Here is a 27,285-nt window from a genome sequence, read left to right as displayed (position 1 = left end):
CACATGATCTCGTACACGGGGGACGAATAATACTCCCTGTGTGGTAACACTCTGCTTTAATATCGAAATACTAGCAGCAGGTACAGTAGAAAGGCTCGAGAAAAGCAGCGACTGCGGGGCCGGGCGCCAGAGTCAGAAGGGCGTATCTTGACGCGTTGAGAAACGTCCTTGTTCAGTTATAACACGGCTGCGCGGATGTAACTGCCTACGAAAGAATTTCGCTTCGTCTGCAGGTATGATTACTGTTATTATTTATCACCGAGCCCGATGGGAATGTTAAAGGAAAAAATAACGGCGTCCTGAGTCCATGTAAAAATATTTTTTTACCGCCTCGACGCTTTGTCCTAACAACAGTTACGCATCCTCTGACTAATTAAAACGAAGCCCAAGGTAACTTGGACACGATATTTCGTGCAATACGAATTCAACGAAGTGAACGGTTCACACGTAGCATGAATTTTAATGAAATTAATGGAATTTAAGGAACTGATGGAATTTCGGAAATTTATGTAATTTAGGGAACTTTGGGAATCGATGAAATTAACAGGGGATTTCGTTAACACTCCGAATTTTCTTCTCTATTTATTTCCTAAATCCTGCGCAGTTGTATGCGAGGAGAATTTTGCGGATCAAGGGAAACAGAAGCACCGATTTGTCAAGATGATCGGAAACCGCTGCATGTTCCAGGTAAACAGATATTTTTGGCACTTACCTTAGCCGAAAAAATTGTTTGCAAGCGGCAGGAAATCTCGCCAAGAAGGAATTCGAAGGGCAGGCGGGCCGCCGCGATAAAGCTGTCCGGTGGCGATGTTTTTCTTCCTTTTCGCCGCATAAATTCAACGATTTATGTCGGGCACGCAGATCCTGATTTTGATTTGTCGCCGGGCACGGGAATCGGAATTTTATTTGGTATTTATGAGTGGTGTAAAGTTTGCGTTTGACAGATTCCAAGAATCTCGCGCGCACACTTTTCCCAGCTGTTCGTTAGTTTTTTGCAAAGCCATCGGCACAGTGTGTCATAATCGGGATGTAAATCTTCGAATGGTAGTTTTATCGGTGATAAAGATCACATAAAGATGAATTCTTCGGTTCACCGAAAGTGACAGAAAATAGAAATGGGAATCGTGGAATCGGAGATTCGTGACGGCGGATGTTAAAGTGTTGAGTAACACTGGGGGGGGTGGATTAGTTTGCAGAGGAGCAGAAGAGGGGGAGGAAAAGAAGCAGCACAAAAGATCCACGATACTGGTTCTCCTAGATCGGACAGATATGATTGACCGATGTAATCGCGAGGCAATTTGAATATCGTTAATATTCGGGCAAAAACGGTGGCATTTTTTTCGAAGCCGAGCGCAACAATGGGAATACCGAATGAGGACGGGCAAAATGCAAGGTCGAGCGGGTTTGCAAAAGTGGGAACGAAAAGGACCGCGGAGCAGAGGTAAAAATGGAGAAAGAATCAAACGGGTTCGAAAATCGCGAATGGTGGTGCAAAAAGTTTCGGGGGGTAAGATTAAAAGGATTGAAAAAGGGCGAAGAGGAGCGAAGAATCAAGGCTCTTTGGGAGAAGGAACAAAGAGGAACGGCGTTGCCGCTTTTACGATAGTGTGATAGAAAAAATTGATTGATTAAAAAAATTGTGGAGCTCTGGAAATCTGGAGTGGAATGCCAGGAGAAACTAAAAACCAAAGGAAGAATTATTATTTTTAGCAAGAAGGGAAACGGCTTTAGTGACTCCTAAAAAAAGAGAAGAAATATTAGGTTCTAAAATATCAGAAATGCAATGATATACCTGCGAGGGTGGTTTGAAAACTTCGCGACCTAAATTAGCGGTTTGATATTAATTTTTTTCAATATTATTCTACATTAGTCTCCTTAGAAATCTCTTCAGGTGGTCCATTGCTGTTGTAATGCCATCATCCCAGGTTGGTGAAGCTTCTGATCCAGTTCTGCAAAATACTCAGTTAACAATAGGACTACCAAACCAGTAAAAATATGCAGGTTTTAATTTTTCATTTAAATTTACTCAAATTTACGGCTTTGCATTTCAGAAATTTTTAACGATTTTTATTGCAATATCTACAGAATTAAATTTATCTATTTGTCTTCCCCCCTCGTCCACCTTTTTTCAAAGTTGCATACTTACAGGAGCGGACAAAAAAGTTACCACTTTTTCGAGTTGCTTTGTTTTGGTCAGTCTTTAGCATCGACTTGGAACTGTGGTACGTGTTTAATATACATATTCCGATGAAGAATTGAAAGTTGTGTAAAACCCAGTTAAAGTTGAATTTATTTAACTATAAATAAATGTTTTACATGGCACTGAACGCGACAGCATATTTTCGGCGCCGACGAAGGAGAAGCGGCTACAAAAAGTTACCACCTATTTAAGGGGTCATGCTCAGTCAAGAGGCCGAAAAAAGGGTGGTCTTTGGAAATTTTTTACTCAAAAGCTATAACAGATTTCTCAAAATACCTTTTTTCCTTTTGAGGATTGCATCTAGTACTGTGCATCGTAATTTTTTTATTTAAAAATATTTGTCAATAACTTAATTTTTTTATTTAAAAATATTTGTCCATAACTTAATTTTTTTATTTAAAAATATTTGTCAATAACTTAATTTTTTTATTTAAAAATATTTGTCAATAACTTAGTTATTGATAAATATTGTTATATAAAAAAATACGATGCACAGTACTAGATGCAATCCTCAAAAGAAAAAAAGATTTTTTGAGAAATGTGTCATAGCTTTTGAGTAAAAAATTTCCAAACACCACCCTTTTTTCGGCCTCCTGACTGAGCATGACCCCTTAAGACGTCCTAAAAGCAAAACGTGCCTCCACAAAAATATTAGATTTTTCCTTACTTTTCAAAAGTGCTAACTTTTTGTCGACTTTAAAAGCGTTAAGGCCGCGAAGTTTTCAAATCACCCTCGTAGAAAACTGAGAGTAATCTGAAAGATATTGAAGGAACCAAAGTTGCAGTGGGGGATCAAAAACCTTCTATCACAAAAAAAAAAAAAAAAAAAACAGAAGCACTCTTCTAATCTTCAGAATTCTGCTGAAAAAGAATACTTCCCAATTTAAAAGTTCCTTACTAATCCAAAGCCGTCCCTCAAAGCAGAGAAATGCAAATAAAAACCCAGCAATCTCCCCCACAAGAATGAAACTCCAAAGGACCCCACCAAAATATAAAAAATAATCAAAAAAAAAAAATTGCACCACGCATATCACCCGAGTACCAGCTGCCACAAAATAAGAGTCCAAAGAAAAAGAGCGACGGAGGGGAAGCTGAAGGTGAGCGAAGCGGAGGAAGGGGCGATTTCCAGGAGGAATACTGTGGCCCCACTCTTGGCAGCGAAGAAAACCGTTTTCTTTTTGTGTGCCTTCGTGTCGGGGCCAGCACGAATTAGTCTTCGGCTTAGTGTTCATCCTGCACGGACGTCTACATCTGCCACAGCCGGTCCCTCCGCTCGCGGGGATACACGCGGAGCCAATCCACAGCGACACGGTAACCACTATAGGATAAGAATGTCGATAAGGATCGTGGAGGTTTGCCGGGGCCGACCGGGGATCGGTGCTCGAACATCACCGATTCCCTCGTTTCCCACGCGAGTTCCCGGCGATACGCGCGGGTCGACGCTACTACCACCGATCGCGACGTCTCTGTGCCTGCTGTTGACACGCTCGTGGCACGAAGAGAGAGAGAGGAGACAGTTGGAAGTGGCTCGAGAAAGTGTCAGAGCAGACGGCGTCGACCCGAAATCCCGGTGAATTCGGATGCTCGAGAAAGTTGCGACCGGCTGTCCCCTCGTTAAATGTCCCGAATTCTGCCGCGCGAACAGCCCCGGGACCTGGTCCAGCCGCGACCGGTTGTGGGTAGGAGAGTGTGGACCTCGGCGGAGCTGAGTTTGGCTGGTGCAGTTGGGCAAGTATGGTTGTTACGAGCAAAACCATCAAGATGTGATGGGAATTTTTATTACGAGGCTCGGGGTTTTGGAGTTTACATGAGACTCGGGGGATGTTGGGGGTAATGTTTATTGTATATAGGGGAAAGGTGGGATAGTTGATCGCAGACTTGCGTTTTTATTAAAATAGTAATAATGGTTTGCTTTGTATTTGTTTGTGTAAGTTGGGATTCTTAGAGTGTTCTCAATATACAAATTTGAGAGCTGTAAATTAATTTTATGACTGAATTTCAAGATTTTCTGGCAGTGACGTTATGCACAAGTATCCCTTACTGCATGGGAGACTTGATCAGCGAAGTTTAAGAGTAAACAACACATTAACTTTTTAAAAAATATTTATTATCTTCGTCAATAACGCGAAATAAAGGGAATATCATAAAAAGAAAGTAAAGTATAATAAACTTGAAAGAATTACTGAAAAATGAAACCGAAGAATTAAACTCTATGACATAAAGCAACATAAATGCATTCTTAAAAGACATTTCACTTAGATATCATCTGATTAAGATGATGATGATGATGATGAAAAGATTTTCCTTCTCATTTTTCCTTGCTGTAGTTTTTTGTTTCATTAGCCGTTCTATGGTTCTTTTTGGGGCATTTTCAGCTGTTCAAGTATCCCACCTCACACACTGATCAAGTATCCCTCAATGCACACGATTTGAAAAAGATGAAAAATTAAACTTACCTTAAATATTTAAATCAATTAATAAATAGCATTAATAGACCAGAAATTGCTGTTTTTACTTAGCATATTTCAAATCGTTGAAAATGCAACATAAATGTTGAATGTCCCAATTTCTGCTCATCTCCCCACTTCTGCTCATTTCGTATTTTTCTTATTATTATACGCGTTACGTTTGTACTATTACAAATTACTAATAGTTAAGTATTTCGAAATATATTTCTTAAATAGTTTTTGAATTGGTTGATTTATTATTAAAGAATTAATCAATTGCTCTGCAAATTTTCATCGCAAACAATTTTTTTACACCTTATTTACGACGAGTTACCTCTTAAATGAGCAGAAACTGGGGCACTCGCCTTACTCGAAAAGGAGGAAGAACAAGCAGACCGAAATATTTACTTTTTGGCTGCAAATAAGATCGAAGCTTCTAACAACATTATTCTATGCTTCCAAAAACAAAACTGCAACGCGAAGTGTTGCGATAATGCAAACATTACCGCGATAGCGTGAGAGCAGGCACAAATTGCCAAAAGGCTACCGTCTCACTGGGTTTAGTGTTCGTTAGCTACACCTTTGCGTTGCCGAAGACGAGAGTGAGAACAGCTGAAAGTTGAAAGTCAGCCCGAAATGGCATGCAGCCGTTGATACGGCTGAATTGTCTGACACGAGGAAGCTGAAATATGTGCATATATGATTCCTACATTATTCATATGTATGTGTAGAGGCTCTGGATGAAGTATACGCACTTCCCATGCATATGTTATATTATTGACGCCATATATCAATATTCAGAGTTGCTGGATGATATGTTTACTTTTTATTCCCACGACGGTTTTTGTGTTAAATATTGCTAAATTATAGCCACACCGTTCGTATTGCACTCCTGCAGCATTCCTACATTATATTATATATATACTGATGTTTCACGCCGCAGGTCACATTCTACACTTCACGCTTTACACTTCACACTTCGCGCTACACGCGTCTCGCGCATTGCTCTCGACTTAGGAGCCAGGAGCTTTACGATAGTGCACGATCTGGTAAGTAATCGGGTAAGTTATTCAGCGGCCCACGAAAACACAACGAAGTTGCGAGTAACAAGTTTTTTTGGTAGAGTTGTAAATGACTTCGCAATCACGCTACAAACGTCGCACATCACACATTATAGTTTACGCATCACACTTCACACATTACTCTTCACGTGTAAGGAGCGAAGTGTGAAGTGGGGTGTGGCAAGTGTGAAATTTGAAGTGGGGTGTAGTGTGGTTGCGAAGTGGGACGTGTGAAGTGTAATGCTTGCAGTGTAATCCGTGAAGTGGGATGCGCGAAGTGGAATAGTGAAGTGGGATACGCGAAGTGGAATAGTGAAGTGGGATACGCGAAGTGGAATAGTGAAGTGGGGTGCGCGAAGTGGAATAGTGAAGTTGGATGCGTGAAGTGGAATAGTGAAATTGGATGCGTGAAGTGGAATAGTGAAGCGGAATGCGTGAAGCGCGATGCGCGAAGTGGAATAGTGAAGTGCGATGCGTGAAGTGGAATAGTGAAGTGGGATGCGCGAAGTGGAATAGTGAAGTTGGACGCGCGAAGTGGAATAGTGAAGCGGGATGCGCGAAGTGGAATAGCGAAGTGGGATGCGTGAAGTGGAATAGCGAAGTGGGATGCGTGAAGTGGAATAGTGAAGCGGGATGCGTGAAGTGGAATAGTGAAGTGGGCTGCGCGAAGTGGAATAGTGAAGTTGGACACGCGAAGTGGAATAGCGAAGTTGAATAATGAAGTGGGATGCGCGAAGTGGAATAGTGAAGCGGGATGCGCGAAGTGGAATAGTGAAATGCGATGCGCGAAGTGGAATATTGAAGTTGGATGCGCAAAGTGGAATAGTGAAGTGGAATGCGCGAAGTGTAATAGCGAAGTGGGATGCGCGAAGTGTAATAGCGAAGTGGGATGCGTGAAGTGGAATAGTGAAGCGGGATGCGTGAAGTGGAATAGTGAACTGGGCTGCGCGAAGTGGAATAGTGAAGTTGGACACACGAAGTGGAATAGCGAAGTTGAATATTGAAGTGGAATGCGCGAAGTGGAATAGTGAAGCGGGATACGTCAAGTGGAATAGTGAAGCGGGATGCGTGAAGTGTAATGTGTGAAGTGTGATACGTAAAGTATAATGTGTGAAGTGAAGTGAAGAGCGTGGAGTGTGAAATGGGTGCTAAGAGGTGTGCACTGTGTAGAGTTAATTGTAACCTGTGTAATGGCCTGTACAGTGATGTGTGAATAGTAGAGGAGAGTCGTGCAGTACCGACCGCTCTAAGTTTTTTTTGTTATATCTTGTGGCAGAGTCGATAAAAATCAGAAATTCAAAAACGTGTTTGTAGTATAGATGGAACTCAATAAGAGGAGGGAAATTATTTTTGTGAAATTTAATAACAGGAATTGATAATTCGCAAAAGTAAAAAAGTTGTAATTTCTAGGAAACGAAAAAAATGTCGTCCAGTACCGACCAACTATTAAATTAGTAGATTTTTATGTCTAAATGATTAACAATGTTAACCCTTCGTTAACACACCTCCTTTTTCGATCAACTCCGACATACATGGGTGGCTCACACCCAGAGCAATTTTTGAACAACTGGCATTATCATCTAAAGAATCCAATCGTTATAAAAAAAAATCATGGATCAGTTTTAAGGTCTCTAGAATATATTCCAATAGTTTTTTTGATTTAAATTTAATCACAGTTTTTGTAAAAAAAATCTACATTACCTCACGTCGAGAAAAAACGAGGAAAATCTTTAAATACTTGTAACTCTTACAAATTTCAATATTAGAAGCTAAAACTCTACAGAGTTGTTGCTCGGGTATAATATTTTGAGAGAAAAAATAGTTTGTAAGTCAGCTTTGGAGAAAAGGTATTCATTTTGCATATAGAAGGTACAGAGCGTCAAAATCAGCTTATGGGTGGCTCACGTACAAATTTTATTTGTACAAATATCGCGAGTATAATACTTAATTAATATTCTCCTGATCTGTGCATTCGACGTGTGCTCAACCTTCACATTCGGTACACTGCACTCAATTTTTGTCAAATGATTCCTTGCAAACAGAAATGGGGGAAATTTTTATTCAAATAAAATTTCTAATAACGAATAAAAAAATTAACTTTATTCATCGAATTTATTCTCGTCGAATAAAAAAGTTAATTTTGTCCGTCGAATAAAAAAATTAACATCATTCGTCGAATAATCTAAAGTTAAAGTAACTTATATTTGATCCTCATTTAAATAATTTTTTATTTAGGTAATTCCCAACTCTGCTTGCAAAAAACACACTGGACAACTTCTTCATTAAATCCTAGCTTCCTGATTGTTAGCTTATCATACCTATCCTTATTCGCTTTATTTTTCTGCGGGACGAGGTAGAAGGAAGGATTTTTGCCTTCATTTGAACATCTTATAAATTATTCTGAGTTGCTAACAGATTGAACTTACAGATAAGAAAAATTTCGTCTCTACTGGTTGACAGTCTATTGGTCGGCACTGTACGACAAACACGGGGAAACATTTTAGATCATATATTTTATGTACAAAAAAATATTGCAAAACTAGGGCGTTTTAGTAAACTTAATAGACTAGAGATAGTTACATAATAGAACAAAATCATTTACCCGCATGAGAAACAAAAGATTAGCTTTAAAAAATGACTTTTAACCCACTGAATATCAACCCCTAGTAGCACAAAATATTGGTTAAATATCTTTTCCAAATATTATAAAAATATTTTTTTGGCCACACTTTTTAATATGACAAAAATGTTGATTAGAAATATTATATACACATACTGAAAATGTGAAATAAATATTTTGAAAATATGAACTAAATATTCGTGGAATGTAAAAGAAATATTCAGTAAGTATAAAGCAAATATTCTGGAAACGTGAAAATAATATTCACGAAATATTAAATTAATATTTAAAAAATGTAAAGAAAATATTTACTTTATATTTGAAAAAATATATTTTTTTTTTATAATTTTGTTTCTACCATTAAATAAATATTTACTTTATATTTGAAATATATGTATTTTTCATAATATAAAATGAATATTTCCCGAACATTCGGAAAAAATATTTTGTTTCTAATATTAAATAATTATTTTATTCATATTTCGACAAAAATATTTTGTTCATAATATAAAATGAATATTTCCCGAATATTCGGGAAAAAATATTTTGTTTCTAATATTAAATAAATATTTTATTTATATTTGGACAAAAATATTGTTTTCTAATATAAAATGAATATTTCCAGTATATTTGGAAAAAATATTTGCTTCTTAATCCAGAATAAATATTCTATGTATATTTAAATATTAAAAAGCTATTGAACCTCTTTTTAATATTGGATGTATGTGTATTCAATATTTTGCGCTACTAGGGACGTATACGTTTAATGCCTGAGAACATCGAGAGCAATGGAGTAAACAATATGGACCCAAAATAGGATATAGAGAATTGTCATTTTCATTTGTTAATACAAATAAAGTGCTAATATCTGGTCGAAGAAGCGAGAGCTAGCTTTGGTCGGTACTGTAAGCTGGTCGGTACTGCGCGACTCTCCCCTAAGTATAGGAGAGAAGTAGCGTGAAATGGTATACGGCGTGGTGGAGGAATGCTGCAGGGATAGTGTTGGAATAACACAGGAATATCGTAGGAACGGTGCCGGAGCATAGGAATGATATGGGAACAATATCACTTGCAGAAATATTATTATTCCACATTCTCAATTTTGTACTTACCTGTTTCCACCTGCACTTACCTGTTTTGTCTATATCTACTTACTTACCTATTGCATGCAAGAAAATTGCTCCCTGCTTATAAATGGTAATGACCCGTAGTTCGAACGATTATCCGGCAACTGTTAAAAAAAAAGTTGATTATGTAAAAAAGGTAATATACTGTGTAGAATCTGTAGCATACGCGAAACGTCTGGAACATGGGCGTGATGGATATACGAATAATTGGAAACATAGTACGAAGGAAATATACAGTATCCGAGAGATAAGTACGTGGTTTATTACTTTGCAGTTTATTCATCACTTCTGACAATTTACGCAAATCGACTCATATCGCCTGGCAGGGATCCCTAAGATTACAAACTTGCGTAAAAGGAGTTCTGAAATTGGCAAATAGTAAAACGAGATTTCTGCGATTAAGAAACTCGGAAGACAGGCATCGCAAAATTACTATCTCGGTACAGATTGCCCTGTAAATATCTTTGCCATTGCAAACTCTGAGGAACAGGGAAAGTAGAAAATAGCTTCAAATGCTCAGAAAACCAAACTTATGCGATTGAAAAATACTAATTATCATCTTACTGCTGACTAATTAAAAAAGAAACAGAAAAGCAATGTCGAATCACTGAAAAATCGAGCACACGCTGCTTTACCCGTTACCGAATTTGTAAAGTCACAATAAAGCCTGCAATCAGAAAAATAGGAGAGTGGAAGTCGCTATAATCGAGGCAGTACAGGCCGCCACACGTACACGCATAAGTATTCACGATTGGGAAACTTAGAAGACTCATTACTGTGATTAAGCCAGCATGAAGTATTGCATCTGTTCGATTGCAACCTTTGCGATTAGAAAACGAAGCGAAGGATACGTTCCAATTAGTCACGTAAATACCCGATCCCAGCGAATCTGCATTTTTGCAACGAGCAACACCGGAAGCACGGGGAAAGCTGAACTGTAACGCTGAAGCTCGATCCAAAGTGGCCAGTATCAGAGAGATTGCCGATGACCCCGGCAATGTTCAGCAGATTTTGTTAATAAACATGGGACACGATAGTGTACGTAATATCTTGTCGAAATAAGAGGCATGTGAAATGTAAACGAACGCAACTTCGGTTGTAATAATTAGAGAACCTTGCAGCAAGAGGGGTGTAATTCTATTTCTGGCAGTTTTTGAGTTATGATGTGTAATACGCGTAAAAATAATTCTACGTGGTTTGGTGCACGTTTGATGTAAATCAAAATAAATAAGAAGAATTAATATTAATTTAAATATTAATAATTTTATTAATATGAATATTAATAATTTTATTAATATGAATATTAATAATTTTATTAATATGAATATTAATATTTTTATTAATATGAATATTAATCATTTTATTAATATGAATATTAATAATTTTATTAATATCAATATTAATAATTTTATTAATATCAATATTAATAATTTTATTAATATCAATATTAATAATTTTATTAATATCAATATTAATAATTTTATTAATATGAATATTAATAATTTTAGTAATATCAATATTAATAATTTTATTAATATCAATATTAATAATTTTATTAATATCAATATTAATAATTTTATTAATATCAATATTAATAATTTTATTAATATCAATATTAATAATTTTATTAATATCAATATTAATAATTTTATTAATAATTTTATTATAGAATATTAATAATTTTATTAATAATTTTATTATAGAATATTAATAATTTTATTATAGAATATTAATAATTTTATTATAGAAAATTAATAATTTTATTATAGAATATTAATAATTTTATTATAGAAAATTAATAATTTTATTATAGAATATTACTTCGCCAAAAATAGGAATAAAAGCTTATCAACTCAATAGCTACTACTTACTGTATGAAAAAATATATTTTTCAATTAACGTTCTCTTTTTAATGTTACATCAAAGCAATATCTAATTTTAAAGACAGTCTTTTTCCCTAATTTACTCGAAATTGGTAAAGCTGCACCCCCCTTGCTGCAAGCTCCTCTATTTCTATGGGAGGAACGAAAGAAATAACATTCCCCGAAATCACTTCTTATTTCCTGGTAATCGAGTTCTTGTAAAAACAAGCTGAGACGGAGGAATTTCAAAAATTACTCCCAGTGGTATTTATTATACAAGGAAAGACCATTAGCCAGTTCCCATGGAATGTATGGCATTGTTATTGTGTTCTTTTGAACAAAACTTTCCACCTACGTGCCCGAAGAATTTCAGAAAAACTCGTCCTCTACGAATGATCCTCAGGTACCCACCCACACGAATGAATAAAGATTCAACGTACATCGCAATTTGGTGGCTCAGGAGGTCTCTTCAGTAATTGAGAACCGATCGTGTTCTCCCATTTCGAATTCACACTTCTTAATTCTTTTTTACCATCAATACAATTGCTACAGTTCTTCCTAACAATAATCATGCAAATCATATGTAAACCTTCCCCTCAAGATTTAATAAATATCGCTACTAGGAAAATATTATTCCAAAATTTATTTATTCCAGGAATAAGTTGCATAAGAATTATTTATAATAATAGTTTAATAAATATAGGTACTATGAAAATATTATTCCAAATTTTATTTTGTCTAAAAATAAATTGCATACAAATCATTTATAATAATAAGAATTTAATAAATATAGGTACTATGAAAATATTATTGCAAAATTGATTTATTCCAGGAATAAGTTGCATAAGAATTATTTATAATAATAGTTTAATAAATATAGGTACTATGAAAATATTATTCCAAATTTTATTTTGTCTAAAAATAAATTGCATACAAATCATTTGTAATAATAATAAAAATTTAATAAATATAGGTACTAGGGAAATATTATTGCAAAATTTATTTATTCCAGGAATAAGTTGCATTCGAATCATTTGTAATAATAATAAGAATTTAATAAATATAGGTACTAGGGAAATATTATTGCAATATATATTTATTCCAAAAATAAGTTTCATACAAATTATTTTATAAATCATTCCGCTATGACAATTCTGCGTACCACGTAAATTTGAGATTGATGCAATAAACATGTCCAGTACCTTGTATATCGCCTTTCCATCGCGTACGCCTGGAGTATATACGTTCTACGTGGAAAGCGGAAAAGCGCGAAGCATGAGAAAAGAATTCTACAAAGTATCACTGACGTGAATCAGATTATTCTCAGATTCGACTGTTTCTCAAGACTTCTACTTTTCTGCTGAATTTTCTTAAAATACACAAAAAAAAAGAATGATACAGGAAGTTCATGGAGTGTTGAGATTAAAGGGCAAAAAAGCCCGGTCACATTCGTCCAAGTGTACAGGTATGGAAATTTCGATTGCGATTTCGCGCGTGACAATTTACATCCACTTCAGATAGCGGAATCCACAGAGGCGCCTTTCTTCCATCACGGATTCCATAGAAATTTATTTTTTATTCACTTTTAAAAAAAAAAAACATGTTTTGTGTCGGGACTAGCACTCAGGTCATTTATGATACCTTTACGACTCCTTTAATTTTTAATTGATTCAATCTTCTGAAAGCTTGTGTCATTGCAAGCCTCTTCTACTTTTTTAGTAGCTACCTGCTCGTTTTCTGTCTGGTTCTCGATAAGTGCTTCGTTCTGTCGCGTTTTTACGACTTCTATTAGCCTCTAATTACGGTTCTCCTTGCGTACTCGTCACTTCGGTCCCTACATTTTGTACGTAGCTCTTTATCATCTAATAGGCCCCAGGTGATTAAATATTCTTTCGCTACCATCTTATGTGGCTCCTGAATATTTACCTCTTTTTTTGTTGGATTTTTTTGCGATCCACTGACAGCTTCATTGGCTGCTTTTTTTATTCATTCTTCCTTATCTTCATAATTCATTCTTAATTCGATGGCGGTTGTTTCTTTGGCTTCTTTATCGTTCATCTGTAAGAAGTTAATTGCAATTTCTTCTACTTATTTATTTGCCTTTACCGTTTGCAACACTTTTCTTTCCACACTCTCCTTCTTTTTTTCTCTGTATTCTTTTCTTTTATCTTCCTATTCACTTCCCAGATCTCCAACTCCTTTTTACAATTCAATTCAACAATAGGTCTTGGATTCTTCTCTACACTTCTCTAACCCAGCTTGCAATCTAGCTCCACGGGAATCTATTTGCAGGCAACGAGCGACGCGAGCCATGCGTTTCCATCGATACTTCGCAGATGCTCATCGATTGCATGCACTATTGCGCCACAGCAAGAGCTCGCAGAGATTCAAGGATCGCTTTGTGTGACTTAACACTTCGGACGCGGAGAAGCACGCACGCGGGTCCACGTGCACCGTCCAATTACTCGGAACTGTGAAGCTCCGGCGTGGAAGAGGTTTATTATATTTTTATGGAATTAGGCTGTAAGGATTCGAGGAAGGAGATGGATTTATAAGGTGAAATTGCTGAAGGGAGGACGCAATTAATGGCAGCGAATAAGGAGAAGAGACTTGTCACTAACAAGAGGGGGTTTAAATTGGAGATCTTAAGGAGAGCAATGTCATTCCTATAAAGGGCAGCTTGCGGATCGGCAGAGTAGATGGCTGGTGGTTTAAATGAAATTAAAGTAGCCGAGCTTGAGAATAAGAATAGTGAATTCTACTTGAAATGTGAGGACTTGCAGAAGCAAGTAGATTTATAAAGGAAAGTTGCTGAAGAAAGACAGATGTATGTAAGTGATATTGATAAGGAGCTTAGATCATTAAAAAAATTAATATAATTGAACAGATGAAGAGATAAGGAAAAACAGAGGAATATATTGAATTCCTCTGCAAAAAAGAAGTAGAATAAAATCGGGATTCCACCGGGCAGCTAAGCTAAGTTATGCGATGCTATGTTTTAACGTAGCTTTTGGTGGAAACGGTTCCATAAGAATGTGTTGAAGCTAATTTTTTTAAAACGTAGCATGGCATAGCATAGCAGAGCCGAGCTTCCCGGTGGATTCCCGGCTTAAATCCCAGAATACTCGTTAGTAGAAATATTATAAATTCATAAAGGAAGCAAATGAATGTAAGACGCCACCAAGAGATAATTATGAACCCCCGAAAAAGGTGTCTTCGAAATATTCCAACTAAAACCAAAAACACTGAATCTCGCAGGCCTCTTCCACCAAAGTTCCAAACAGACCTCTCTGCGCACAAGATATCAGAAACGTGTCCAGCCAATCCAATGATGTATCACCAACACAATCACCAATCTCAAGATCAAGTACGAAGCCACTGGAAGCAACGAAAAAGACTTTCCAATCGGCCTGTACGTGAACAGGGCGGAACAAGTGGTTCTCTTGTTTGCAGAGTTGCAACACTGCCAAGAAAACCACACACTTCCAGGGGCGTCCTTCGAGGTGCGTTAGGCAGTGTAACCATTGATACCCGACCTAGACCCGATAAAAGACAACGACGCTCTCAGATCTATGAGTGTTACGTTCGAACGCTTTTGCAAAAGAGATTCCTTTCGGCAGGCTTGCTGCCTTGATTGTCACTGGCCCCGAAGGATTCCTGAGGGCCCGTGGAGGTGAAAGAAAGAGAAAGGCTGACAGTTGTTATTGAAGTTAAGGGATTGCGTGGTCCAGTGCTCTGGTGATGCAATGGCTGATCGATTTTTGGTATTATGATGGACACGGGTGGAGAAGGAAGGAGTAGTTACCTTGAGATGTTTGTGGGATTGGTTGAAAACTGGAGGCCGAAATGGGACTGAATGAAGTGGAATAGGAAGTAAGGACTGGTGGAGGATAGTCTGACTTGGTACTGACTTAGTGATGTTCGGGAAGTGGGATGGTTGATGTAGAAGGATAGTGATAGTTGATTTAGGGATTGTCACTGGTTCGTTTTGGCGCAGAGGTGATTCTACGCAGCGATTCTGGTATTGGCGTGAAAACACGTTGACAAGATGGCAATGAATTATTAGAGGAAGCGTTGACCCTTACTCTGATTGTTTACTTTCAAACTCGATAGCTTTCTCTATTCATGGACTGCCCAAGTGATTTCTGGAGTCTTTTAGGACTGTTATTGACATCAGATTTGTGGTGATGTGGCCTGAGTTGTTAAATTGTAAGCTATTAAATTTGGAGTTATAAAGGTGCAAGGTGGTAAATTTGGAGTTGTATGGTTGAAAGCTGTCAAATTTGAAGATATCAAGTTGAAAGCTGTCAAATTTGAAGCTATCGAGGTGAAAGCTGTTAAGTTGAAAGCTTTCAAATTTGATGCTGTCAAATTTGAAACTGTGAAGTTAAAAGCTTCGAAATTTGAAGCTATCGAGTTGAAAGCTTTGAAATTTGAAGCTATCGAGTTGAAAGCTTTGAAATTTGAAGCTATCAAGTTGAAAGCTTTAAAACTTGAAGCTGTCAAGTTGAAAGCTGTCAAGTTGAAAGCTTTCAAATTTGAAGCTGTCAAATTTGAAACTATGACTTTCAAATTTGAAGCTGTCGAGTTGAAAGCTGTCAAATTTGAAGCTATCGAGTTGAAAGCTTTGAAATTTGAAGCTATCAAGTTGAAACTGTGAAGTTGAAAGCTTTGAAATATGAAGCTATCAAGTTGAAAACTTTCAAATATGAAGCTATCAAGTTGAAAGATTTCAAATTTGAAGCTGTCGAGTTGAACGCTGTCAAATTTGAAGCTATAGAGTTGAAAGCTTTGAAATTTAAAGCCATCAAGTTGAAAGCTGTCAAGTTGAAAGTTTTAAAACTTGAAGCTGTCAAATTGAAAGCTGTCAAGTTGAAAGCTTTCAAATTTGAAGCTGTCAAATTTGAAACTGTGAATTTGAAAGCTTTGAAATATGAAGCTATCAAGTTGAAAACTTTCAAATATGAAGCTGTCGAGTTGAAAGATGTCAAATTTGAAGCTATCTAGTTTTAAGCTGTCAAATTTGAAATTATCAACTTGCAAACTGTCAAATTTGAAGCTATCAAGTTGAAAGCTGTAAAATTTTAAGCTAACAAGTGTTGCACCCTGTCAACTTTGAACCTCTCATTTTTAAGGCTCCCGAATTTCCATCTTCTAGACTTTAGACTTAGAGTATGAAAACTTCAACCCCGCTCCAAAAAACCACACCAACAATAAGTATACACTGACACAAACCTGTTTACACTCCTTCCACAGGCAGTCGCACTAACGGAAACACACGCCAAACTTGAGACAGTATTTCACTCATCTCGCTGCGACCCAAGGTATTAATCTGTTCCCCACGATCGGTTCCCAGAAGGTCGTCCACGGTTTCACGAAACGCCCCACCATGGATGTTTTTCATTTAAGTATGCCAGCCGCGTGTCGGGCCCGTTTAGTGCACGCCGCGACTGCTCGAAATGACGCACGGCCCGTGTCCGACATTCAATGGCCAAACTCGAGGTATCGCGGTTTGAAACGTTCCACCACCTTGCAAGGCGATCTACGCATCGATCATCGTGATCCATTATCCACCTCACCCCTCGCGTAAATAGAAACCTAAAAAGCTCTCCCCAAAATTACGGCACAAAATCGGGCATCGCAACAAAACAAAAATTATAGAAAACTAGTAGAATACAATAGGACTTGAGACTCGAAATATTAAACATGACATAATACAAAGGGGTGTTTAAACTGAAAGAATTCGAAGTTAGAGATCAACTAATTCATCGATGCATCGACCGAAAATATTCCTCATCGATTTATTTTTGACGGAGGATAGCACCGAGTAAATTTGAATAAAGAACAACTCACCTGTCGTTGAATTAAAGATTAAGCTAATAAATATTATACCCAGAAATTTCTGTATAAATATATGTGACCAAATTTCTAAAAGAAATCAGAGAATAAGATCCAAGAGATATTGATAAAATCCCCTTCTCAAATAGCCTGTTGAATTTTCCAAAGTATAAAGGTTAGATCAGACTCGGAGGACCAATAGTTATCTACAGTGCGTTCAGTGTCGCGTAGTGATAAGTCGTTGATGAAAAACGACTGACAATAATATCTGTCTAGCTCACTGCTAATTGATTCGTTAATGTCTGGCCCATCTAAGTAAACACGATTCGATTTCGCGAGCTCGGACAGTGGAAGCTGGAATCAGAGGGAGGACTTTTTAATCAGCAGAAGAATTCAAGATCGAGTGATCGAAGAGGAAAGCAAACATGGAGCACGTACTGTGCACGTTGCCGCTAGTGTACGCGAAACTTCTGGTCAATCGTTCGGTGAGTTATCGTGATTCGCGAGACTACGTTTAGGAAAAAGAATTTGTCTGGAGAAAACAAACAATGAACGGTCTTAGTCATCCCTTTGCTGCCAAAGTCCACGGTATTCTCGTGGCTGAGCACTACCATCGTTATGGTAATCATTCCAATCGTTTGCGTTTGTGTTTAGTACACGTTCTAACAGGAGAAATGATCGGTGAAAAAGTTTTTTGTCACAAGTGGAGGAAGAGGAGATTTTCTGTTTGTGAAAATTGGGATTTGGGATGGGGAAGTTGTTGAATTTTAAGTAGATTCGATAGAGATTCATTTGAGTCAACTTCGAAAGATTGAATGAAAATTGTGGAGGAGTCGAAAGCAGAGTTGTATAATTAAATCTAGGAACCTTTCTTAAGGTAATTATATATTGCTCTTTAAAATGCTCTACAGATTATTTACTTATTATTTGTATACTTAATTCTTTCTCTAATCTGCGCTTCATTGCTCAGTGTATATGTTATTGTTTCTTGTATTTAATTATTTATCAAAGGAACTTCCTTTTAAAGAAATAAAGAAATAAAGAAATAAAGAAATAAAGAAATAAAGAAATAAAGAAATAAAGAAATAAAGAAATAAAGAAATAAAGAAATAAAGAAATAAAGAAATAAAGAAATAAAGAAATAAAGAAATAAAGAAATAAAGAAATAAAGAAATAAAGAAATAAAGAAATAAAGAAATAAAGAAATAAAGAAATAAAGAAATAAAGAAATAAAGAAATAAAGAAATAAAGAAATAAAGAAATAAAGAAATAAAGAAATAAAGAAATAAAGAAATAAAGAAATAAAGAAATAAAGAAATAAAGAAATAAAGAAATAAAGAAATAAAGAAATAAAGAAATAAAGAAATAAAGAAATAAAGAAATAAAGAAATAAAGAAATATAAATAAAATTTCATTGAAATGAAAATTCCACTTTCATTATAAGCAGATCGATTTCTATTGAGGCCTCCTTTAAACCTGTCCTGCCAAAATTGCAGTTGCTTATACTTTCGAGCATAATAAATTATTGGAGAAGCTTTCTCGCAAAACGAATCTTGACCTGCAGCTTGAACGCGAGAAATCTCTTCCTCGATCTCTCCCAGAGTTCCTTGACTGTGCTGTTCTAATGAGAGATAATGAGAAACGATTCCTCGCGAGGTTCTCAGCACGAGGTCAGTACCTTTAACCATGTCAATTGCTACAGTCTAACGTCGTTAACGACGATTAAGTCGAACTTTCTCGCTAGAGAAGCTGATTCCTTTCCAAACGCGAAGCTCCGACGAAGACGTCATCGATTTTCATGACCGTGAATCACGCTGTAGTGGAGCTGGCTGAAATTCCTAACAGTTTAAGGAACCACGAGCTGCTTTTATCGAAAATTAATTAAGAAATATGATAACACAATCATTACTTTTTAAAATTTCAACAAACATTAAAAACTTAATGAGTAATAAAGTCTTAATGAATAATAAAAACAATAATAACTTTATTACTACTATTAATGCCAGTTCATAGATTTAAATAAAATAGCTACCGCACTATATTATTTAGTATCATAATAAAATTAATTTAAATTAGTCAAAGTAGGTCTGCATTAAATCAGAGATAAGAAACTTGTTAAGAAATACTTTCAACACTACCCTTCTCTCTTAACATCGAATATATTGGTACAACAAACGAAAGCTGGAAGAAAGACGATGAATTTTAATAATCTTCATGACAATCGATAATTCCCAAATAGGTCGTGACCCAACTTTCCCACGAATCGGTCTCGATCTTTATCTTTAACGACCCTCGTTAATTAACCTTTCCACGGATCCACGTTCCTGCAATGTTTATTTACGAGCACTTCCTTCCTTTCGTTCTGCGCGACGATGACCGTAGGCGGAGCTAACGATTATCTTGTCACAGGACACGATGATACTGGTCGTTCAGAAGATACTCAAGTTCGTCTTGTTCCTGATATCGTGCCTGGTGACGCCGTTCCTCAAGCTGCAATGCCTCAGGAAACGGAAGCTGCTACCGCCCATCAGGAACCACCTTCTGCTGCTCTCAGCCAGCGAGATCGCGCGGCGGATAAGGACGAGAGAGGTGAGACAGAGGGAACGATTAATTCCCCAGCATTTCAGGAACACTTGCTAATATTTTCGGTTTAATTCTCGAAGTTGTGGCGCTCGGTGTATTTTTGGGAGACTTTTAAATATTCGAAAAATTTGTGGTCGAACTAATAGTGTTTCAAGAAAGAGGTTGTAACGCATCGGGTAGACCACTTTGCAAATTTATGCTAAATTTAAAAGAAGAAAAAAAAGTTGTAGGGGAATACTTGTTGCGTTTCTGAAATGTAGGAGAAAATAGGTATACTGAATTTTGGTTATTCCGAATTCTCGATAGTTCCAGCCTATTCGGCTCCAGCTTATCTCTCAAGGCTGCATTATATTTTAAAGTAACCTTTCAAGTGGTACAGTAACTATTTAGCTAAATAGAAAAACTGCAGGATTCGAAAGATAAGAGAAAAGAACCTGAAGTATTACAGACTGTTTGATCAACAATTGTTTTGGGTGAACTCGAAATTCTTCAATATTTAAATGTCTCCTGAAAGGACACCGATTTTTAGTCATTCTGTATGATATTCATTGATTGTATTTTAATTTATTTTTCGATTAAAATTTATTTTTCTCGTAGATCAGCAGCGAGGAGGTGGTCAGGGTGTACATACAGAGATGCAAGGAGGTGAACCCGATACTGAACGCGATCGTCGAATCGCGATTCGAAGCAGCTATTTCAGAGGCACGGAAAGTCGATGAGTTCCTCGCTTGGACCACGAAAACAGAGGAGGAATTGGAATGCGAAATGCCCCTGCTGGGTGTTCCGATAACTGTCAAGGAAAGCATAGCTGTGCAAGGTAAATTCGAGTTTCTTCCTTTTAGGCTTGCATTGGGAATGCTTCGAATTCGTCGGTTTCGAATGTGAGGTCTATTATTATATAGTAATTTAGGAAGAAAGCTGTGCAAAAATTGGTAAGATGGCTAGGAATCTTGGGGGAGAGTAAGGGGGTGTTAAAGAGGTCGAGAATTTTGAAGGGGGGCCAGGGATTCTGAAGAAAAAACAAAGAATGCTAACGAAGGAGGAAGAATCTTAAGGAAGGGGCGAGGAATCGTAAAGAAAGGAGGAAGAATCTTAAGGGAGGAGCGAGGAATCCTAAAGAAGGGTGAATGAATGCTAAAGAAGGAGCGCAGGATTCTAAAAAATGGAGGGAAAATCTTGAAGGAGGGTTGAAGAATTCTAAAAAAGGGACGAGGAATCCTAAAGAAGGGATGAAGAATCCTAAAGAAAGGGCGTAGAATTCTAAAGAAAGGGTGAGGAATCCTAAATAAGGGGCGATGAATCCTAAAGGAGTGCAGAATCCTAAAATCGGGGCAAAGAATCCTACAGCCAAAAATATTGTGACAGAAAAGAGATTCCATCTCAAAAACAGTAAATTATACTTAATTATACTCTTTCCGATCTCCCAACACTAATGACCCCCATAAAACGCTAAACATTAATACCGCTATAGCCGCCAAAAACCAGAAACGTCCTCTTCAACGCAAACCAACTGCCGCTGCCTCTCTTCGTGAGATAAATCAGCTCCCCAAACGTCTCTCAAAATGTGCGTTAATAAGAAATATATATAAAAAAAAATTATGTTGAACGATTTTATTTAAAATGTAGTAAAAACTAAATTAAAATGCACCAAAAACTAAAAAATAACTTTTTTCTTGTACTTCAATTTCGATAGTGTTAATATCACTTTAAATAAAATTGTGGGGAACCATGTGCAACCAGAAGTTGAAGTATGAAAGTGATTCATTCCCTGTTACGAAATATCGTGCCCCACGATTTTATTTAAAATGATATTAACACCATCAAAATTTAAGTACAAGAAAACAATTATTTTTTAGTTTTTAGTGCATTTTAATTTAATTTTCACTACATTTTTAATAAAATCGTTTAACATAAATTTTTTTTTATATATTCTTTATTTTCTAGTTTTTAGTGTTTGTGGATTTACATTTCACAGCTCAGACTTCTTTACAAATATCTTTTATTGCTGTATACAGTTTAACAGTTTGCTTAAACGTGGTAGTGCTGCAGTCACTAAAAAATAATTAAATAATAAATAGTAGTTTAACTATTCGTATATACGTGACGGATCATTTCTCGATAAATCGTGTATTTTCGGTAATCGCGATGCGACTAGCGTCCCGAACGCAGCGGCTTTTTGTAGTTTTCGTAAAGAACGCGAGTGGCTGATTTCAAGTCCTTTGCATTTGTGGTTAGGGGTTATATTTATTGGTGGTAATTTCTTTCACCCCTTGGGTTGATTTTTTTAAAAATATTATATTATTGTCATCCAAACTACGCACGCCTGCAAAGTTTCATGACAATTGGATAGTTGGAAGTGGGTTAAATTTGAGTTGCCAGATTTGAACCGTACATACAAACATCCAAACATACAAACAAACATACAAACGGAGGATCGAAGCTAATAAAATCGTTTAAAAATCATTAAACAAAAAAAGGAAAAATCGAGTGAGCTGCAGGTTCAAGTTTCCTGCTGGCGACCACTGACATTCGACTCGAGAGGCACGGTCGCAGAACGCCCGAGGAAAATGAAGGGGAGAAAAAGGAGCACAAGAAATATGTGGGACAGAGTCGTTGGATTAGCTAGTCTAATGACAAACCGCTCGAGTCACCTACGCGTTGCATTGCAGTTGCGAATGCAACCGAGACCGGTTTGGTACCGTCATTGCCACGACTAGGTTCAAGATCCGATGCAACCGGCACAGTTGCTCGAATGCATCTATTGCAGCGGTTATCGAGTTCCTTTTACACGAGACTTACTCGCGCGCTCTGGTCGAGGAAAGGCAGAGAAAGGTCGGAGGAAGATGCTGTCAACGTGTTTACCCACGAATATCTTGAATGCCAGGAGATTTGCAAGTGCAGTGAGGAGCTTGGAAATAATTAGAAAAGATGGGAAATTAAGGAAGAGTGGAGTAAGAGAGATATGGGAGCCTATTGTGAGTGTAGAGGTTTAAAAAGAAACAATTGAGAGTGCAGTGTCAGTGGTCGCTTGATCATATGCGTAATCAGTAATTACTAATCAGTCTTGCATCGAGGCGCGTGATTATTTACCTCTATGTTTCATTAGAATTTCGCATCGACGGAAATCGATTTATGGCAACACGTTCTCATGTTTATCATGTGCGCGCATCTGCTGGAAGGAAGCACGTGACGGTAGAAACTTGGTATGTTATGCTCTTTGCGAGTTTCACTTTAAGAAACACAAAGGGCTCAAAAAGGTTTAGTGACCTCAAACGAGAAATGCTCGAAACAATGAAATGATTCGAGAAACTTAAATGATCCCAAAAATTTGAAGAATAAAAGACCCAGCTGTCTCAAGTTGCTCAAAAGACTCAACTTGCTCAAAGGACTCGACATGCTCAAAAGACTCATAAGGACTTTTGTTACAATTCTGTACCCATTCTTTCAGGAATGTCCCTTGGTGTGGGAGTGAAGAAAAAGGTCCCCGACAAAGCCACGGAGGACGCAGATGTGGTGATCATGGTGCGCAAAGCAGGCGCGATTATCCTGCTGGTGAGCAACACTCCAGAGCTCTGCTTATTCTGGGAGAGCAACAACAAAGTAACAGGTGACACGAAGAACCCTTACGACACGAGGAGAACCGCTGGTGGCTCTTCAGGTGGCGAGGTTCGTATCTTCTACCCCCCCTTTCCCAAATCAATTCGCAATTAGTCCTTTTTCCAGCACCGAGACACAAAACGGTCAGCTGCGTGCGGGAGTACTCAACTCCTATTCCCTAACTATACTCAAACTACGCCTATAGGCGTTCTCCGCACGAGCTGCATCCAGTGTTGGATATACAGTGGTGAATGGGTTATATGACCAAAAGAACGCTGAAAAAATTCTTTTAAGACTACAATCAAATCCACATATTAACGAACAAGTCCCAAAATGAATATCTCAGCAATCAGACACCGAATTGAAGTTTCTCGTTTATTTAGCCGCATCTGTTTCGTTTCAGGCGGCTCTTCTGGCCTCTGCAGCGTCTCCTACGAGCCTCTCCTCGGACATCGCTGGCTCCGCAAGGTTCCCGGCGATGTTCTGTGGCATATTCGGCCACAAACCTACCGCCTGTGAGTCTTCCACGAGGATAGATCGAGTTGAAGGGGATTCTGGTCTTTAAGTGAACAAAGACTGCGTTCGTTGCAGGTTTGGTGTCTGTCAAGGGCCACAAGCCAAGTTCCCGCGACGAAAAATGGCCCCTCTACTTCACTATAGGCACGATGACTAGGTACGCGGAGGATCTACCCCTTATGATGAAGATCATAGCGCAAACGGAGGAGGGTCGTCGCCGGTTCCATCAAAAGGTAGCATTAAGTACGCTTTCTTAACTATCAGCGTCCAAAACATGCATCTTTGGTTGTCTTGAGGATCCACTGACCCTTGTTTGCCACTTAACGAAGCTTAAATTACTCTCAGCAGATTATAATAGTTATTTTTTTTAGCAAAATTAAATTTAAGGGTTTCAGTGCAAAATATTCCCAGTAGATTTCTTTCAAAAGAAATTTAACAAAAAAAGTTTCTCCGTTTCTTGAAACGCTAGGATTAAATTTAGTGACTAAAGTAGATGAAAAATTGTAGATTTTTAGTAATTTTTATGCACAGGTTGAAGATCTAAGTGTACTTTCAACGGTAAACTTATGACTTCATGGGAAATGCTTAAAGAACCTCGAAGAAACAATAAGATACAAAGTTAGCCATTTCAATTATTAAATATTGAGCAGTAATCTGATTTTTGTGCTCACTTGATTACACAGGTGTCCCTGAAGAACATGAAGTTCTTCTACCTGGAGGATTGCTGTGGAATAACAAACTCCATCAACTGGGAAATGAAAGAGGCAATCCAGAGGCTGAGGAAGCACCTCGAAGTAACTTATGGCACCAACGTGCAGAAGGTTTGCAACTGTTCCATAAAAGAACCTTAAATATCTCTAAAGAATCTGAATTACTGAGCAGCTTTGCGACGGATGTGCTATAAAATATTGCTTGCAGGCACGACTAACTGACATGAAGTTCGCGTTCGACATATCCACGCACCTTTTATTGGAAATGGACGTGCATGGTGTCAACGAGGAGGTGAAAGCTGCGGTACGCCATTCGTAATACAACTTTCAAATCAAATTCCACAGCTCAAACTGATTTCGCGAAGAAAGATTGATAATAGTAACTGACAATGAGCTCGATTGGTAACTGGTGATTGCACAGGGTTCGAGTAAGATTCTCTGGGAGCTGCTCAAGTTCGTCTTCTGCACATCGCGGCACACGCTCCACGTGCTTTCTTATGGACTGCTGAAGTGGGTGTCCGACAAGTTCCTGAGGAATTATCGTATTAAAGTGACGGAGAAGAAGGTGTCGCTGAAGAAACAGTTCGAGGTAAGTTCTGGTGGATTTTGAGCTTAAGTCTGGGAGGTACTGGAAGACTTCTCAAAGAGGAGCTCGATGATGGGTAACAGAATGGCTTTCTTCTGCTGTAGGACGTTTTAGGTGACAATGGCGTCCTGATCTATCCCACATTCGTATCAACAGCACATTACTCGCACGAATCGTTTCCTAAAGTAGCAAATTTCTCGTACATGATGATTTATAACGTGCTTGGACTGCCTGTGACCCAGTGCCCTATGGGGCTGAGCAGAAGAGGGTTACCTATTGGCCTTCAGGTAATTATTTCCCAATTTTTACGTTCAGAAGGATGCGCAGTAAGGTTGTTACGTTTGTATATTGCAATTGTGTTATGTTGTGCTGAAAAATGTGATCAAAGTACGCTTAAAGTGTGCTCAAATTATCCTCAAAATTATATTCATACTCTGCTCAAAATTATATTCATACTCTGCTCAAAATTATATTCATACTCTGCTCAAAATTATATTCATACTCTGCTCAAAATTGAGCTCAACCTGTGCTCAATATATTGCGCTCAAATTATACTCATACTGTACTCAAAATGTCTGCTCATACCCTGCTCAAATCTGAGCTCAACCTGTCCGTGAATTATGCTGAAAATTATGCTGAAAATTACACTGATACTGCACTCAAATCATCTACTCATACTTGCTCAAACTTGAGCTAGAACTAATACTAAAAATTTAGCTCCACCCTTACTTGAACCACGTTCAAACTTCAGCCGTTAATCTGATCAAACCTGAGCTTCACAGCAAACTTGAGCACACTCAGTGTATAAACGATACACTCACTCAACTTAACTCAAATTTCAGACCTTCTAACGCCACAAGTATAATCACTTCTGTTCGCAGATCGTCGCGAACGCAGGCAACGATCATCTAACAATCGCTGTAGCTCAAGAGATCGAGAAGGCCTTCGGTGGCTGGCAACAACCACCAACCACCGAATTAGCAGTCTGAGCACCTAGCAATTTCTCCATAGAAATTTGTACAACGTTTCGTATTCTCGATGATACAAAAACCAGTGACGGGCGTTTCAGAAATCGAACAGTGATTGAGAAGAAATGCACCCCACTCTATGCTCAAGTATCACGGTATTATTCTCATCGTCACCATTGCTCTATGAGTGAAGAGTAACTCAAAATGGGAGACTTTCTATCGAAGCACATCTGTCTCCCTATTAAAACTAAAACAATCAAATCTAGAAGAATAAAGATGCTCTGGCGTGGAACTGCAAAGAACACACCCAGAACGACACTAAGGGTAGAAAAATTGAAATTCTTGTCAATTTACCTTTTACAAATTTACACCGCTATAGAGGGTTGCTATTAATGGTCAATGTATTCCATACGAATGATATCCTGATCAATTAATTAAAAGTAATACACCTCTTGAAACCTGGCTCAAAATTTGTGGAAGCCTTGTGTCAGAAGGAAGTTGAGGTTCTGATGAATGAAGCCCTTATTTCCTCCAGGGATATTCTGCCCAGTTACAGTAGTGTAAGTTAAATGTACCAGGCGACTGTTAACTATTTATTCGACTCTATCAAGACACACCTTTGCAACGTTTGCGCACACGCCAGTCGGGCAAGGGTCTCAAATGAATGCCGCCAAGGATCAAGATGGTGAAAAGCCAATATTGCTCACAAATATGGCTGGCATTCCAACGTCGCTGATTAAAATGATGGAACTATGTTTATTCCTATATAATGTTATCTTTCGAACGCATTGAAAGTATTGTTTTATTTTTGCTAATAAAGTTGTCTGTTGAACTCGGGCCTATTTCTCTTCCAGCAGCAAAAAACCTAATCACCCAATGTGCCACACCTCCTGCTTAATCGCGAATGCATAAATGCACACCGAACATGACTTGCACATACATAATTTTCGTTAATTAATTGCAAGCCGGTTTGATAAACTACTAATACACATATACATGTATGTAAATACGATTTAATCCCGAGCTTAAATATTAATAATTGAGTTCCAGGTAACACTGCAACTCAATTGTTATTCCATGCCTCGAATTAAGTGTCTCATAATTGACACGCCTCGATCCACCCTCGATAATGCGGCTGAATTTCCATCCAAGAAGTTCCCCGCGATTCCG

General features: G+C 37.6%; 1 protein-coding gene across 4 annotated transcripts in view; it reads left to right on the top strand.

The window, feature by feature from the left end:
• LOC143378940 (fatty-acid amide hydrolase 2-B-like) overlaps nt 1–26,951 on the top strand; it is a 28,351-nt gene extending 1,400 nt beyond the window's left edge. Inside the window, exons 1-12 of one of the 4 annotated variants that reach the window (XM_076831085.1) lie at nt 3,393–3,511; nt 17,495–17,640; nt 19,565–19,744; nt 20,336–20,555; nt 23,187–23,404; nt 23,739–23,850; nt 23,927–24,084; nt 24,535–24,672; nt 24,770–24,865; nt 24,983–25,150; nt 25,252–25,434; nt 26,029–26,951. In XM_076831085.1, the coding sequence (XP_076687200.1) occupies nt 17,581–17,640; nt 19,565–19,744; nt 20,336–20,555; nt 23,187–23,404; nt 23,739–23,850; nt 23,927–24,084; nt 24,535–24,672; nt 24,770–24,865; nt 24,983–25,150; nt 25,252–25,434; nt 26,029–26,136 (1,641 nt within the window). In that variant the 5' untranslated portion in view covers nt 3,393–3,511; nt 17,495–17,580 and the 3' untranslated portion in view covers nt 26,137–26,951. Of the gene's footprint in view, nt 1–3,380; nt 3,512–17,494; nt 17,641–18,434; nt 18,826–19,564; nt 19,745–20,335; nt 20,556–23,186; nt 23,405–23,738; nt 23,851–23,926; nt 24,085–24,534; nt 24,673–24,769; nt 24,866–24,982; nt 25,151–25,251; nt 25,435–26,028 lie in introns of those variants that run through there. The other 3 variants (XM_076831088.1, XM_076831086.1, XM_076831087.1) reach the window with 3 other exon arrangements.
• The last annotated feature ends 334 nt before the right edge of the window (nt 26,952–27,285 follow it).

The sequence above is a fragment of the Andrena cerasifolii genome, chromosome 2 (assembly GCF_050908995.1).
Source record: "Andrena cerasifolii isolate SP2316 chromosome 2, iyAndCera1_principal, whole genome shotgun sequence".
NCBI lineage: Eukaryota > Metazoa > Arthropoda > Insecta > Hymenoptera > Andrenidae > Andrena > Andrena cerasifolii.
This window is presented reverse-complemented; position numbering and strand designations above follow the sequence as displayed.